Raw genomic sequence first — 17,768 nt, forward strand, 5'->3', positions numbered from 1 at the left:
TGTACCTCTAAAACTTCCAATCACTTCTTAAAACCTTGCAAATTTAATTTCCAAACCAACCACTTAACAGAAACTAGGCACTTCAAAGTTATCAATGAGCTCTATAATGCTAAATTTGCAGTTTGAGATTTTACTATCCCTTCCCTTCTGAATACTATTTTCTCTGCCATCTTCAAGTACATTGTTCTCTCCTAGTTTTCCTTATTCTACCTCAATACTATTTGCTAAATCATTATTAGTGGTTTATCCCCCATTCTTCTTCTCTCCATTAATACTCTCAATGATTTTATCAGCTCTGAGAAGTTCAATTAACATTTCTAAGCAGATAATACTGAAATACATATCCAGGTCTGATCTCTTTCCTGAGTTCCAGGGATCACCAATTTCCTTCTTTCTGAGTTCCAGGGGATCACCAATTTCCTTCTGGTTTCTATAATAGCACATCAAATTCATCATGTGCAAAATAGTATTTATCTTCTTCCTTATATCTATCTTTCCTGAATATGTTTTACTTTTGTTAAGGATACCATCATCCTCCATGTCACACACAGGCAACTGCACAAAATCACCCTCTGGGCCACATGTGGCCCACTGGTTGCATTTTAGACAACCCTGATATAAACTTATGTTATTTCTAAAAGGTAGAAATACATTGAAGGCTCTCATCAACAAAGACTTTTTTTCCTTAGGCTTTTTTGCAAGGCAATGGAGTTTAAGTGGCTTGCCCAAGGCCACACAGCTAGATAATTATTAAGTGTCTGAGGCCAGATTTGAACTTAGGTACTCCTGACTCCAAGACTGGTGCTCTATCCACTGCATCACCTAGCTGCCCCAACTCAGACTTTTAATAACAAAAACCTTTAAAAAGACCCAGTTTCCAGTCTTTTCTCTAATATATCTTCTACATAGTTGCCCAAATAATTTTCCTAAAGCACAAGTCTTACACCATTTCCTAGCTAAAAAATCTTCAGTGGCTTCCTAGGGGTTCTAAGACAGATTATAGTTTTCAGTTTTCTAAAATTTCTAAAATTTCAAATCTTCATAATGTGGCTCTTATCTATTTTTCCATACTTTTCTTACATTACTCCTTTCAGACACTCTGCATTGCAGCCCAAGTGGGCTATTTGCTGTTACCCAGAAGTCAGAATTCTATGACAGACTGTTCTGCCTGGCTAGAATGTCAATCCTTCAAATCTCAGCTTCTTAGAAGGTTTAGCCTATTTGTAGGTTCAACTCAGATGCCTTAAAGGAGGATTTTCTTTATTATTTACCTATATCTTAAAGGAGGATTTTCTTTATTATTTACCTATATCTTTAATGCCTTATTTGCCTGTGCATAAGATAAATTCCTGAATGACAAGGAACTCTTTTCTGGATTATCTTTAAATCTTCCACAGCTAGCAAAATGCCTTGGACACAATAGCTACTAAATATTTGGTAAATTTAAATAATCAGAGCTGTGTAACTTCAATGTATTTCTACCTTTTAGAAATACCATAAGTTTTTTTTATCAGGGTTGTCTAATATGCAACCAGTGGGTCACATGTGGCCCAGAGGGTGATTTTGTGCAGTTGCCCGTGGATTTACTAAATGCTTTAATAAATGAAACCAAACTACCACAGACCTCTCACTAAAATGGCAAATCAAAATATATTTCTACTGTTTCAATAAAAAATAAAGTTGGACAGCCCTAGTTTCAGTTCAGAATAAATTGTCTTTTTCATCAACCTTAGACCCAGACCCAGGTTCAGCATTGGATTAGACTGCTAAGTTATTGTTAATGGTCCAAATTTAATTAAAAAAGCAACAAAATATACCCAGGTATATTAGTATAAATATTGATATTAAACATTACTCTATTTAGAATTAAAATATTAGACTTTCATGATCAAGTTAATACAGATTAAGTGCTTAGTATTTTAGGGTTCATCTTTTTTTTGCTAAAACCTGAAAACTCCCTTTTTTTTTTTTTAGAAAAACTGATGTCTAAAGAGGCAGGGATCACACATCTAAGTTAACAACAGAGTTGAACCTACTTTTGTAAAACAAAAAGACAATTATCAAGAATTATTTATTCACAGGTTTATTATAGAGATAACAAAAAAATTTAAATGATAATAAACCTTGCACTTAACATTACATTTTGCTAGAACTGGAAGAAAAATAAGAACACAAATATAATATAAATTAAGAAATCATAAGGAAAATATATATCAAGAAAATGCTTTTAAAAATTTTGAGTAGAATGAGAATATCATCAAGGGGGGAGGGGAAAATTCAAGAGATTATAAATATAAAACTAGAAGAGTCATCAGAAGTCATCTAGTTCAGTTTCCTCAGAGATGAAAAAACAAACTTGTGAAGGTTAAGCAATTATGTGGTAGAGCCAGATCTAAATCCAAATCTTCTCATTTCAAATCCACTCAATTAGTAATGTGTTATCCATGAATTTCTTCTATAAGTAGTCACCCTATGCTCTATTTGAATATTTCTCCGTGATGGTAAATTCCGCTCTCATAGCATTCCAGTGTACTCTTGAATATTTATATTAGTAAGGGTCACCTCACAAAGAACTGAAAACTCTGAAACTTTCACCCATTGTTCCTATTTGTCTTATGCAGTCAAGCAATTTTTAATACATTATTTACATGAAATCATTAACTCCAACTTCCCTTTATCTTCTTAACCAAGGTAAATATCCCCAAACCCTTCAATAAATCTTTATATGGCAGTTTACCAGTCCCTTCACCATCCTAGACACATTTCATCACTGTCCTTCCTAGAATGTGATGGCCAGAATTAATTATTCCCACTGACAGACTTAAAAATCTAGTTGAAAAGACACATTAAATGAATCATAACCATAAAAAGAATAAATCACATTATTTTGCAAATATATCTTCCTTATAAAAGGAAATAGCATTTTCTAGTTTGAGTTATTTTTGGTTAACAGCTGTGATTTCATCACAGTAGAAAGCTCACAATGAGCAAACTTACAATACCAGGATAGATTAGCAACTATTGTTTACAGTCTCAAAAGAATTACCCAAGGCCCTGAGAAGTTAAAGTGATTTGAAAAGGGTCAAACAAATGTTGTGGAAGGAAGGATTTGGTTTAACTAGTCTACAATCCTGTCTCCTGATGAGAAACCCTTGAGAGTCAAGTGCTTTAATTGCCTGACAAGTTCAATAATTATTCTTCCTCAGAGGTCATTATCTTTCAAGACTTCCAGCACCCCAAGTTCCATATTCTGTTGCCCTACTCTCAATAGGAAACTTATGGCTTTGACTCAGAAGTCAGACATTCTCCATAATCAGTATAAATTCTGATTGAGTTAAAAAAATATCAAATATAAGTATTCTAGATGGGGTTCATATTTGTGCCTTAAGCCATACCTGATGAATCTGAAGCCCTATTAAAAGCATCTCCATTTGCTCCTGAAGAAAAGGTATCCTACAAATAAAGAAAATAGATCAAACATAGTTTTATTCACTTTATATCATAATCAGGACCTGCAACTACCAAAAAACAGAGGACATCCAAAAGGTTACCCTAATTCTTAAAAACCGTCCCTTAATTGAATTCTAAAATACTATACCAGTTGGCCATGGTTTTAAAAAAGAAAATTCCTGCAGACTTCTTCCATTCTGAAATCTGATAAAAGATTAAAGATTTGTTTTTGCTCCCCAATTAGTAGCAAAATATTATTTTCAAGATATGGGGAGAAAATAAGGGGAGAAATGTTGAACAGATTCATAATATGGTTCAAACATAATTATCACAACACCTGAGTTCTTGTTCAAAGTCACAGCTAATAAGCAGTCTGTAAAATTACATCTTCATGTCAACCTTCTCCATAGTTAAATATACCAATTTTACCAAGGGGAAAGCTGCCTTGCCACAAGCAGGAAAACAAGCCAGATTTTCTTATAAATAAAACAATTCTCTTATGCAAAACAAATCAAATATCACATAACTGATTTATAGAATTAAAATTTGTGACAATCTCTTTAAGGATATCTAGGACCCATATTTCATGAAGACTGTTTACAGACTTATTTTAATGACTAACCTTTCTCAAATTTTATTTCAGCTCAAAACTTCAAGTCAATGACTTTGTGGAATGGAATAGAGGCAATTGATTTCCACAAAAGAAATAGCCATTTTCAGTTATTCTTTTGCCAAGCCATCATAAGTGAGTCTAAATCTAACTTCTGGCTTCCATACCTATATAACGTACTCAATTGCTTGTTTAAAAATAAACAATTTAATAAACAATAAATAAATGTTTAAGGGAATACCCTGGTTTTATCACTTCAGGAAACCTTGTTTTGAAAGCTATATAGGTCGAACCCTATAAGGCTGAACTGTTATCCCTCCAAAATAGATCTTTGATCAAATTATGCCTATTTAATTTTTTTTCCTAATGCACTATTTTAACATATACAAATAACTTGAAGCACTGCACCTTGTCAAAGACGGGGACAAAAGACGGTATGTGAGGTTTGAGGATTTCTGTGTCCCAATCTTCATCTCCCATTTTGGCCACAAGTTCTAGTTAAACAAAAATACAACTCTGTACATCTGACCACAGAACCATAAAGCATATTAATTACAAAACCCCAATTTCACCCACGGACTCTAAAAATAACTAATTAGCTCGTGTTTCCCCGCTTTAAATGGCTGTGTACGTGTAACATTTTTCTCAGAATTTTGCATCAATGGTGCAATAATCGCCTCTCTAAGGGGGTTATCTAAGATTCAGATACACCCCGGCCCAGGCAAACCCCAAACACCCTTTCCGGAAAAGTGCCTGCCGTCCACCCGAGACCCCCTGACAAGGCGGGGAAGGGGCCAGGGCCGCGATGCGCAAGGTGGAGGGCCCGCGGGCAGAGGGCCCGGGCCGGGATGGGGGCGCCTCCCCGCCCGCCCCCTCAGTCCCCGAGGCGGGCTCAGCGGCTGCCCCGGGCGGCGAGGCCTGGCCCCACTGGCCGGCCGCGGGCCCTCCTCCGTGCCGGGCCCCGCGGGGCCCCCACCCCGGCCTGCCCTCCTCCCCGGCCCGTCCGGCCACGCAGGGGCGAGGGCCGCGGCCTGGGGGCCCCCGTCCCGGGCCGCCCGCTCACCTCCCGCGACCGCAGGCCGCCACCCGCCTCAGCGAGCGGTCCCGCCCAAACGCGGCCGGCGCGGCGCTTAAACCGCCGCACGTGCCGGCGCCCCGGCCGCCTCACGTGACATGGCCAAACAACAAATCGCACCGGGCGACGGGCGCCGGGAGCCAATGGGCGCTCGGGCCGGCTGCGCCTCTCTCGCCGCTTCCGCCCCGCCCTCCCCGCACGCGCACTGGAACCGCGGCCTCGAAGCCAGGCGCGCTCAGGCCTCCCTCCCTCAGAGCGCTTCGGGGGAGGGGGCGTGGCGAGCGGTTTCCCGCCAGGGCCTCGGGGCCCGGCCGCGCGGGGGGCATCGTGCGGGCCCAGGATGCCGCCGGCCGCGTGGGCAGCGGGCACTCATGCACGCAGACGTGCCCGGGCAGCGGGGAGACAGCCGGCCTTCGGCACTTCCACACAGGCTGGCCCGGGCCAAAAGAGCCGGCAAAGCGTTGATTAGGGAAATTAGTGTGAAAACTGGCCAGCGACAAATGCAAGTCAGTATTTTCTTGGGTATGTGAACGTGGCTCATTTGAATTTAAGCTTTCACGTGACAAAAATTAGAGAGTCTCTCATTTTACAGATAAGGAAACTGAGGCACAAATCAGGAAATAGGTGCCCATGCCTCGGATGGAAGTTAAAAATGAGCAAGTATTGGAGAGCAGTAAAACTAGGGTTCGAGGAGTAAGGCAAATAGCTCTGAAGAGGAAATCAAAGGGGAAAATAGATGAATTTAAATTATCTCAGTACAACCTTTTTATTCTGAGTTCCCAAACTTAAAGTAGATGAATTTTGTAGGGGAGTCGTTTTAGGCCTGTCGGATTCTTAGCGGTCCCATTCCCTTGGTCAGCTCATTATACAGATGAGGTAAACAGGCAAAGCAGCTACCAAGTGTCAGAGCCCAGTATTCTGCCCGCTGTGCCACCTAGCTGTCTCCCTAGCTACAACCTTGATCTTTATAGGTACGAAGCTGCTTTTTGGTTTCTTTTCCACACTGAGCCATATTTTCTCCCTGCCCTCTCCAATATCCTCTTGGTATTGAAGGTATCAGATATAAACCTATTACACATTTTGAATTCAAATTGTTTCATTCATTTCCTTGTCCTCTGCAATAAATCAAATTTTAATTACATTAAATCACAGAGATGGATATTTTTTCTTTTCTTTCAGTTATTTATTTAAAACAGCAGTTAAAACTTTAATATTTAGGGACCTAAATTCATTTCTTGCTATACTGCTTCCCACTGTGTCCCAAAATGCCTAATAATTTAATCCTTAATATGATCCACATCCAGAGAAAAGAACTATGGAGTCTAAATGCAAACCAAAGCACACTATTTTCAATTCTTAAAATTTGTTTTATGTGTAATGTTTGTTTTCCCTCTCAAGGTTTTTCCCCCTTTGTTCTGCTTCTTCTTTTACAACATTGTTAACTAATATAGAAATACGTTTAATATAGTTACACATTGTATAGGCTATGTAGCAGATTACTTGCTGTCAAAGGGAGGAGCAAGGGAAAGAAAAGAGGGAGAAAAATGTGGAACTCAAAATCTTACAAAAAATAAATATTGAAAACTATCTTTTCATGTATTTGGGAAAAAATTCATTAATTAAAAAAATTATTCCATTCTTCAGTTTTTCTTATTTAGCCGTCTTCATTTCCTCTTCACCTTTTTTTCAGTCTTTTCTTTTTTTCTTGATTGATATTTATTGGTACTGCAGATTATGTTGCTTAGTTTAAATGTATCCTGTCACCAAACTTTAAACTAATTTTTTTCTTACTGTTTTTCTTTGTCTTGTGAGTCATCATTGATCATAATCTTCCACTATCTTTAAAATCTATAAACAGTGTTACCCTTGGTCATCATATCTTTTTGTTTGAAAAAGAGATTAAATGTTTGCTGGCTAGGCTGGATACCTGGAGGAAAAAAGGTAACAATCTATTTAAATGGCTGTTGTTTGAAAAAAGGTAACAATCTATTTAAATGACTGTTGTTTGAAAGTTGTCTCATTTGACAGTTTGTTCACAGAGATGAGAATAGAGATGACTCAATTAATTGTCATATCTCCATCTCATTTTTGTTCTTCTAGTTTTGAGACACTGAGTTGATCTTTAAGAAGTTGAGTCTGACTAGACCCAGACAAACTGTTTGGAAACATTTCCTGTATCAGAAACTTGTTGTTTTTCAGTCTGTTAAAATAAACTCAATTTCATTTTTTTTATAATATTGCACAGTGTTTGCCATATCTAGCTCCCCCTATTCTCTCTTTAAAATTATTTATGATTTTTGGCGTTCTTATTTCTATATAACAAATAATCATTTGACTTCCTAATTTCATAATAGATATATTGTTCACCATTCTCCCCAAGCTCACTTTTGCAGTCTGGGTTGAAAAGTTTATTTCCCAACTCCCCACTTCCCTGACTACCTCTCTTTCCAATTGCTGGGGCCAGTTTAGTGAATGAACTTTTTTCAAAATCCCCACCTTTATTTTCTCTTAGGAGTGGAAAAAGCTGGAAGGCCTCTTTGTTCAAAGTGACCTGAAGAGTTGGGAGATAAAAGAGATTAACTCAAGATTTTTATAGCCAAGGGCAAAGACCTCAGTTCCTCTTGGCTTCTTTTTTCTTCAGTTAGAAATTTAAAAAAAAATTGTCATTGTTCCATTGTTCTTATTCTTAGTGACCCCATCTGAGTTTTCTTGGCAGAGATACAGGAGGGCATTGTGGTTTCCTTTTCCAGCTCATTTTATAGAAAATGAGGACTGAGGCAAACAGGCTTAAGTGACTTGCCCAGGGGCACTTAGCTTTTAAGTGTCTGAGGCTGGCTTTGAACTCAGATTTTCTTGACTCCTATCCACTATGCCAAAATAAAATTATTGATAAAATTCATAAAATGCTATGAGTCCCCAAGCAATCTTGATTATCATGTGAGGAAGGGGTTTTCTAGCTGGCTGAATATTGTGCCAATTCACTGCTTTTTCACTTCTTGGTGAGATCTATAACCATCTTAGGCTAATAAAATCTGTTTCTTACTAAGGAAGAAGACAGATTAGCTATTTGATGAGTACCCTGAGCCAAGTTGAAATGTGAAATGCTGAATAGCATTGCACAATAGTGTTATACTCTGATGAACCTTAAAATATAAGCCTTTAAATTGATTGTGACCATAGGTATAAAATAAATTACCAAATGCTATGTGCAGCAATTATTCCAAGACTGCTTTCTTTTTTCCTCTTTCCAAATTAATTTTCCTTGTAACAAATAAACATAATCAATCATAATATGTCCCTACAATGTCCATTTCCAAAAACTGTCTCATTTTACACCTTATATTCATCATCTCTCTGCTAGGAGGTAGGTAGCATTTTCCATCACTGTTTTTTTGTAATCATGGTTGATTACAGCCTTGATAAGAGTTCTTTTATCTTTCAAAGTTGTTCATTTGTACAATGTTGTTATTGTACAAATTATTCTCCTGGATCTGTTCATTTTACTCAGCTTCAATTTATATGTCTCCTCAATTACCATTCATTTCATCATTTTTGACAGCTCAACAATGTTCCATTATATTCGAATACCCATGATTTGTTCTGCCATTGTCCAGTTAATGTCCCTCAATTTCTAATTCTTTGCCATCATGAAGAGCTACTATATATACATTTTATATAACCATTTCCCCCCATATTTTGTTTTGTTTGGGGAGAGGGCCTAGTAAAGGTATCACTGGGTCAAAGGGTATACATAATTTAGTGATTTGAGAGGTATTGTTCCAAATTCTCTTTCGGGGTGTTAGAATAATTAACTACTCCAAGGATGATTTATTAGTATTCTTGTTTTCTCTCACCCCTTCCAATATTTGTCCTTTTCTTTTATGTCAACTTTGCCAATCTGATTAGATTCAGGTAGAACTTCAGAGTTGGTTTAATTTACATTTCTCTAATTATTAGTTATTTGGAGCATTTTTTTTATATGACTATGTTGATAGCTTGGATTTCTTCACTTAAAACCTGCCTATTCATATCCTCTAATTATTTATCAATTTGGGAAATGGTTTTAATTCTTAGAAACTTGTGACAGCTCTTTATATATCTTAGAGATGAAGTATTTATCAGAGAAATGATGTAAAGATTTTTCCCCACTTAACTATCTTCCTCCTAATCTCAGGTGTATTTTTCATTGTTTCCTGTATCAAAATAAATTAATTGTCCCATATCCAATTTGTATTATCCATTGGGTTTCTCATTTACTTTCTCACACAGACATGAACCATATGTTTTACTATAATTAGCTTTGTCCCAGGGACTAAAGGTTGAAGGTTCATTAGTAAGCCAAATGATGTGAGAATGTGAAACTTAATCCTTCTATTTAGAAGCATTTCCCTAGCAATGAAATCTACTACAGAATTGCATGACTAGGTATAGCCCTGGGAGTAAAACATGACGCAACCCTTGTACTTCCAGTATCAGTTCTTCTATGTCAGACATTGAAATCATTTTTAAATATGTGTTGATTTCATTTGGAAGTTTTATTGAGTTCTTCATAAATTTCTACCTTCTCACCCTCTACAACAGATATTAGTGTATAAGCTACAATTATCTTCAAGGTGGTCATCTTACAAATAATTATCATAAGCACAGCAACACAAGTGGATCAAACATCCCATGAAATTGTTTTTTATTGTCTTTGTTCATTTGACCAAATTCATCATTGACTTAATTTATCACATTTATCTTCCTAAAGCACAGATCCAACTACATTATCCCCATTCCATAAACTCCATTGACTTCCTATGATCTACAAGATCAAATACAAAATGGTGTTTGGCTTTTATAGTTCTTCAGAATCTGACCTGTAAGCAATCCTTTCTGATTAGTTGTAACTTCCTTTTGTCTTCAAGTTTCATTCAGAATTAAGAATATTGAGATTGAGTGAATTCAGTTTCTCAGGTAGCCTGTCCAATTGTTGGCCATTAGACATACTTAGCCTACCCACAGCTACATTAATCTTCTTGGACAGTCTAAAAACCAGGATTTGTCACCACAAAGAATTCATTCACCCTTGGGTGCAAGGGTCAAGGTGTCTTTCTGTACTTAACTAGACTGGATTTCCAAAGGAAGACATAATTTGTTTTTACGATCATACTCAAGACCTTTTTAACAAGGTAGAACCTACCACAGCTTTTTCACTACTGGCATAGCCTTTAAGAATTCACCTCCATATTAGAGGGAGAAAGCAGGATAGCATGTATTTGTTATTTGATATTTATTCCAATTATATGTAAAGATATTTTTCAACATTCATTTTTATAAGATTTTTGAGTTCCATATTTTTCTTCCTTCCTCCTTTCTCTCCCCCTTCCCCAGGACAGTGAGTAACCTGATAGAAGTCATATATAGATAAACCTGTTAAACATGTTTAGTATAGAACCTTTTAGAGGTTATCTATAATATCCTCTTATTTATTTTGTTATTACTCAACATTTCTTTTTTAAAATGTTATCAAGGTCAATATTAATTGTCCAGTATTCCTCTCCATTTAATACTCCCCTGTGATTAAGAAAAAAAATAAGCAAAACTCCTAACAACCATGATCTTATCTGATAGAACATGTCCATTCTGGTCTCTGCCTCTATACCAACTGAGTGAAAATATTCTATCTCAGGATTTTCTTAAATAAACAGAAGGAAATCATATACCCTAAAAGAAAAACATGCTGTACAAAAAAAAAATAAAAACCATCAGGTGGCACTTGTAAAAATCAGTCTATCAATAATCGTCAATGGGGAATCCCACATTCACCTATGGAAAGTAGGGAAAGTTTCTATGACCATCCAAAACTAATCTTTCATTAGAGATTGTTGAAAATAGATTTTCTGCATACAGTTCTTCATTACCTTCTGGGCACCAGTCACCCTCCTAATTCCTGGAGATAACTAGCAAAAACAATAGCAGGAATTCACAATCTAAAGGGGAAGACAATGTGCAAACAACTGTGTACAAACAACATATACACAAGATAAATTTGAGATAATCATAGTGGAAAAGCATTAATATTGATGAGGACCAGAAAATACTTATTGTAGAAGAAAGAATTTTAGCTGAGACATAAAAGAAACCAGGAAAACCAGGAGATGGGGATAAAGGGGGAGAGCTTTCCAGGCCTGGAGGACTGCCAGTGAAAATTCCCAGAATAGAGGGATAAAGCATCTTGTTCAAGGAGCAGCAAGGAGGCTAGTGTCACTGAATGAAGGTTATAGGAAGCAAGCAAGATTTAAGAAGACTAGAAAGGGATAAAGAGGTCAGATTATGAAGAACTATAAGAGCCAAACACCATTTTTGTATTTGATCTTGTAGATCATAGGAAGACAATGGAGTTTATGGAATAGGGGTAACATAGTTGGATCTGTGCTTTAGGAAGAGTAATTTGATAGGTGAATGGAGTAGGGAGAAACTTTAGGCAAAGAGACTCACCTGCTGATTGTTTCAGGAATCTGGGTGGCAAGGATGGTAGCAGTTTCAAATAAAAGAAGTGGTCATATAGGAAAGATGTTTTAAAGGTGGAAAAACAGGACATAAGCACTGGATAAAGAGGAGTGAGAGAATGAGCAATCATGGATGACACCTAGGTTGCAGGCTAGGGATGTAGGAAGGATGGTGGTACTCTCAACAGTAATAGTGAAGTTAGGTTAATTATCACTTGAAAAAAAATACCCAGTCTTTATAAAAATCAAAGAAATGCAAATCAAAATCAATTTGTGGTACCATCTCAAAACATCAAAGGAGCAAAAAAATAATTAAAAGCAATAAAACTGAATATTGGAGGGAAAAGATACCCGGTTAGACAAATCACTATAACTTTTAATCAACCAGTCAAGTACGCATTAAATGACTACTGGGTGCCAGGCACTAAGCTATTTCTTGGGGATACAAATACAAAGAATGAAATAATTCTTTCTCTTAAAGAATTTACATTTTAAGGCAGGAAAGGGAAGGCAGCAAGTACATAAATACAGAATAAATATTAAGAAAAGAAATAACTATAGCAGTTAGAGAGAGGTGACACTATAAGTTGGGGGAAAGGAAAGGCTTCATGTTAAAGATAGTGTGAAGTAAGGTCAATTCTGAGATGAAGGTGAGAAGAAAATGAGTTCCGGGAGAATGAGATTCCTGACTGTGAAACAGCAAGTACTGTTTGGTTGGATCATAGAATGTTTGAGGAAGAATAATATACAATGATGCTGGAATGTACAGAAAGGTTGAGGTCAAGTTGTAAAGGACTTTAACTTTATTTGATCATCAAGGCATTAAGGAGTCATTGGAGCTTATCAAGTAAAGAAGTGCCATGATCAAATTTGCACTTAAGGTAAATCATCCTGGTTGCAATGCAGAATAAGTACTGAAGTAGAAAAGATGAGGCAGGGGGATCAATTAAGAGTACAGTTACTGGGGGCAGCTAGGTGGCATAGTGGATAGAGCACCAGCCCTGGAGTCAGGAGGGCCTGAGTTCAAATTTGGACTCAGATACCTAATAATTATCTGTGTGACCTTGGGCAAGTCACTTAACCCCATTGCCTTGCAAAAAACTAAAAAACAAACAAATGCAGTTACTCAAAGAGTTGAACAATGCAAAGAAATAAAAGAAAACAATAAAATGTGAAAGATAGGCTCTTCAAGAAAATTAAAGATAACAAGGGGGTATTTCATGCAAAATGGGCATGATATAAGACAAAAACTATAGGAAATTAATAGAAACAGAAGAGATTAAGAAGAGGTAGCAAGAATATATAAAAGAAGTATATAAGAAAGATTTTTTTTTAAAAAACCAGTAACCATGATGGTGTGGTTACTATCTTAGAATCTACATCCTGGAGAATTAAGTCATGTGGGACTTAGGAAGCATTGCTAATAATATTAGTGGGGTGTTGGAATTCCAGTTGAGCTATCTAAAGTCTTAAAAGTTGATGATGTTAAAGTACTAAACTCAATATGCCAGCAAATTTGGGACACTGGATTGGTAATGCTGAAGATTCTGCAAACTAGGCTTCAGCAATATGTGAACCAAGATATGCTGACTGATTTTGGATGAGGCAGAAGTAGACCAAATTGCCAACATTCACTTAGATGAAAGCAAGGGAGTGTCAAACAACAACAAAAACCCCAGCTATTTCTACTTCATTGACTACACTAAAGCTTTCGCAGTGGATAAAGCACCGGCCCTGGAGTCAGGAGTACCTGGGTTCAAATCCAGTCTCAGACACTTAATTACCTAGCTGTGTGGTCTTGGGCAAACCACTTAAAAAAACCTAAAAAAAAGAATTGAACATAGAACAAGTGATTGATTTAAGATTGGGATAGGAGTATGACAAGGTTTTATATTATTATTACCTTATTAATTTAACTTATATGCAGAAAACATCACGTGAAATGGCAGGCTGGATGAATCAGAGAGGTTGCTGGAAAAAATATCAATAATCTTGGATATGGTGACAATACCACTTTGATGGCAAGAAGTGAAGAATTGAGAAGCATCATGATGAGAATGCAAGAAGAGAGTATAAAAACTGCCTTGCAGCTTAGAGTTAAAAAAAGAGAGAGAGAAGATCTTGGCAACTGGTTCCATAATTTCCTGGCAAATAGAGGAGAAGAGATGAAAGTAGTGTCAGATTTTATATTCTTGGACTCAAAGATGATTGCATATGACAACTGTACCCATAAAATTAAAAGATGCTTGCTCCTTGGAAAGAAAACTATGGGAAGTCTAGACAACATACTAAAAAGCAGAGACATCACCTTGCCAACAAAGGTTCACCTAGTTAAAGCTATATCTTTTCTAGTATGTGTGGCTATGATAATTGAAGTATAAAGAAATCTGAGTGTCACAGAAACAGCACTTCCAAATTGTGGTGTGAAGACTTTTGAGAGGCCCTTGGACAACAAGGAGATCAAATCAGTCAAAAGTTAAAGAAAGTAATTTGGACTACTCATGGAAAGGACAAATACTGTAGCTGAACTCTAAATACTTTGACCACATAATAAAAAAAATTGAAATAGATCCTGATACTGGGAAGGATTGAGGCAAAAGGAGAAGGCAATGGAAAAAGAGGATAAAATGAATAGATAATATCATGAAAGCAATGAACATAAGCTTGGACAGAGATAGTGGAGGACAGAAGGGCCTAAGGAGCTCCATGTCCATAGGGTCACAAAGGTTCAAACACAACTGAACAAATAAACAATGGCTAAGCCAGCTCTGAGAAGCAAAGTCCACAGCTGCCTGCATGATCAAAAGTAGCATTGGACTTAAGATAGTAATTCATCCTTTGGCTATAAAGCTTTTGGAAGTGAATTTGGTAGGGAGAAGAAATTATAGTAACTTCTTGAAAGCTGATCATGTTCTCTCCAAGAACTGAAGTGATATAAGGGAGAGCATGTCTCCAGTTGTTGGGGAAATGTTTTGTGACTTTGGTTCTTGCCCTTTTCAGTAAATTTCACTTTATAAATAAAGTTTGAAAGCAGAGGGGAAGAAAGGAGAGAAGAAAAGAAGGGAAAGTGGGGTTAAGCAAAGCAGTAGAGAATGTCAAATTTGTCTTCAGCAGCCTTCTATGATCCTTTTCTCACTTTCAGTGCCTACACCTCCTCTACCCTACCTTGCCAGCATCCTTATTCTGTTGCATGGAAATGCCCAGCAGTACCACACTCCAGGCAATTCCCCAAGAACAGTGTCCCAAGCTTAGGTCTTATTTTTTCTCTCATATTCATCAGAATTTATTAGTTCTAATTTTCTTTGATTCATTGATTATTATTTGTTTCCTATCAGGATCTGATTTAATTATGCAATTGAGAGAGAGAGAGAGAGAGAGAGAGAGAAAGGAAGGAAGGAAGGAAGGAAGGAAGGAAGGAAGGAAGGAAGGAAGGAAGGAAGGAAGAAGAAAGAAAAGGAAGGAAGGAAGGAAGGAAAGAAAGAAAGAAAGAAAGAAAGAAAGAAAGGAAGGAAGGAAGGAAGGAAGGAAGGAAGGAAGGAAGGAAGGAAGGAAAGAAAGAAAGAAAGAAAGAAAGAAAGAAAGAAAGAAAGAAAGAAAGAAAGAGAAGCTAGGTAGCACAGTGGAGCTCACACCAACCCTGGATTCAGGAGGACCTGAGTTCAAATCCCACCTCAGACACTTGACACATTACCTATGTGACTCTGGGTAAGTCACCCTGATTGCCTCGCATCCAGGGTCACCTCCAGTTGTCCTGATTCATATCTGGTCACTGGACCCATATGGCTCTGGAGAAGACAGTGAGACTGGTGACTTAGCACAGCAGCCCCTCATTTAATTCCAATTCATGGGCATATATTGTACCATCACTTTCCTGATGTCATGGTCTTTTTCCAGAACAAAGGACAAACAGCAACAACAATAATAGTGCAATAAAATAATTAATATTCACTATTATGCATTTAGATATTCTAGATCATAATCCCTCCATATTTTTAAATATAGTTTAGTGAGTCTACTGGTTATAAGAATGTATTCCATCCATTCAAATGAATCCAAATAATAATATAGCATATAAATTTGAATTTCACCATAAATTAAACCATGACAAGGTTTTAAAATAAGTTGGAAGATCATCTAACCCCTTGCCTTTCTGTTTTTGTTATTTTAATCAATTTGTTTAGACTTTCTTTTCCATGGTTCATTTGTTGTTTCCTAATAGTTTCAATTTACTCACAAGGTGAGGGCTACTATTTTAGGTTCCTTAAGAACTAGAACTGTTTCACTTTTTTAATACAATAATGTCACTATTATATAAATTGTTCTCCTGTTTCTACTCACTGCATTCTATATCAGTTCATACCAGTCGTTCCAGGTCTTTACTGGAACCAACTCCTTTATGTTTTCTTACAGTACAGTAGTATCTCATAGCATACATGTACTATAATTTGTTCAGTCATTCCTGAATTAATGAGTATCCCATAAGTTACTAATTCTTTGATTATCACAAAAAAAAAATCACAAAATACATTTGTACATATAAGTCCTTTTTCTCTTTCTTTGCTCTTTTTAGGAGTCATTTAATACAGATTGCCTCACACTCAGGGCCATCACCAGTAGCTCTGATTCATATCTGGCTTTTGGACCCAGGTGGCCCCAGGGAAGAAAATTGACTTATTCATATGCATGTCATGGCTTCACTTCTCTGATATCATGGTCTTCTTCAAAACTTAGTAACAGTATTTCTGGTCATAGTTTAATAGGTTTGTGGGCCAAAGTACTTTCCAGTGGTTGAACCAGTTCACAGTTCCACCAGCAGTGAACTCAAGGACCTTTTACCTACAACCCCTCTAGCATATGTTATTTTCCTTTATCTACTTAACCAATCTGATGATTGTGAAATGATGTACCTCAGAGATGTTTAAATTTGCATTTCTCTAATTGTTAGTGATTTAGAGAATTTTTTTTTCATAAAGCCATGGGTAACTGAAAATTGCCTTTTTCATATACTTTGACCATTTATGGATTGGGGAATGTTTTTATTCTTATAAATTTGATTCAGTTCCCTATATATCTAAAAAGTGAAATTTTTTGGAGAAATTTGCTGCAAATACTTTTTCCAATTTCCTACTTTTTTTTCATTTTAGTTTCTTTAGTTGTGCAAAAAAAATTTTAATTTCATGTAATTCAAAATTGTCCATTTTACTTCCTGTGAAATTCATTATTGTTTGATCATGAACTCTTTCCCCTTTCTATAGTTCTGGCAGGTCATTTCTTCTAATTTGTTCATGATGGAGTCTTTTATGTCTTAATCATGTACCCATTTGGAGTTTATCCTAGTATTCCATGTGTTTACCTTTTTGCTTCTTGTATCCCCAGCATTTAGGCCAGTTCTCAGAATTTAGGAAGTGCTTAAGAAATGCTTTTTTCCCTTACATTCATTCATTCAATGAGGTTTCTTCAACTCAGTCATCATTGTCATTATCAGTATTAATTATCGATGCCTTCTAACAGTTTAAAAATTGTTTTAAAATGTGAAAAGGAGCTTTAAAATATCTTATTCAACTGCAAATAGTATGGAAATGGTCCCCAACAAGTAAAATTAAGGATTCAATATTCCTTAGATTCGAACAATTGACTTTACTAGTACAGGATCATGGTTAAGACCACAGTTTGTTAGAAAAAAAAAGAGTTGGTTTGGAAATGTACCTATTATCATGATGATTATATGGCCTATTTAAGAGGACCTCTTAGAAGTAAAGAGGAGGAACAGTATTATCCATTTGTTGGAAATTATTCCTGGAAGACCAACTAGAACTAGAGGGACATTATTGGATTTGTAGGCCTACTGTTTAGACACAGTTGTCCAAAGAGTTGGTCAGGGAGTTATCTAGACTTAAGGGCCTATTACCTGGGCACAGGATGGGAGCTGGGGCTATGGAACCCCAGTTTATATCCTGAATAGACTAATAAGACTCCAAGTTATAGTGGAAAAATTATCAGTCACACAGCTAGGGCCTTGGACTTGCTGGCTGACCAAACAAGAGAAGCAAGTATTCAACATAGATTGGTACTAGACTACCTGTTGACCAAGGAAGGAGTAGTCTGTGGTAAACTGAACTTGTCAAGCTGCTGCCTAAAGATG

General features: G+C 36.8%; 1 protein-coding gene across 2 annotated transcripts in view; it reads right to left on the reverse strand.

Annotated features, from left to right (window-relative positions):
* The window catches only part of DDX4 (DEAD-box helicase 4), a 61,804-nt gene extending 56,503 nt beyond the window's left edge, over window positions 1-5,301 (reverse strand). The window contains exons 1-3 of one of the 2 annotated variants that reach the window (XM_074200470.1): window positions 5,124-5,301; window positions 4,469-4,554; window positions 3,396-3,453 (exon numbers count right to left, since the gene is read on the reverse strand). In XM_074200470.1, coding sequence (XP_074056571.1) covers window positions 3,396-3,453; window positions 4,469-4,540 — 130 coding nt within the window. In that variant the 5' untranslated portion in view covers window positions 4,541-4,554; window positions 5,124-5,301. The remainder of the gene's footprint in view (window positions 1-3,395; window positions 3,454-4,468; window positions 4,555-5,123) is intronic. The other variant, XM_074200471.1, reaches the window with a different exon arrangement.
* Between the last annotated feature and the right edge of the window lie 12,467 nt (window positions 5,302-17,768).

This window comes from Macrotis lagotis, chromosome X, assembly GCF_037893015.1.
Source record: "Macrotis lagotis isolate mMagLag1 chromosome X, bilby.v1.9.chrom.fasta, whole genome shotgun sequence".
Lineage (NCBI taxonomy): Eukaryota > Metazoa > Chordata > Mammalia > Peramelemorphia > Peramelidae > Macrotis > Macrotis lagotis.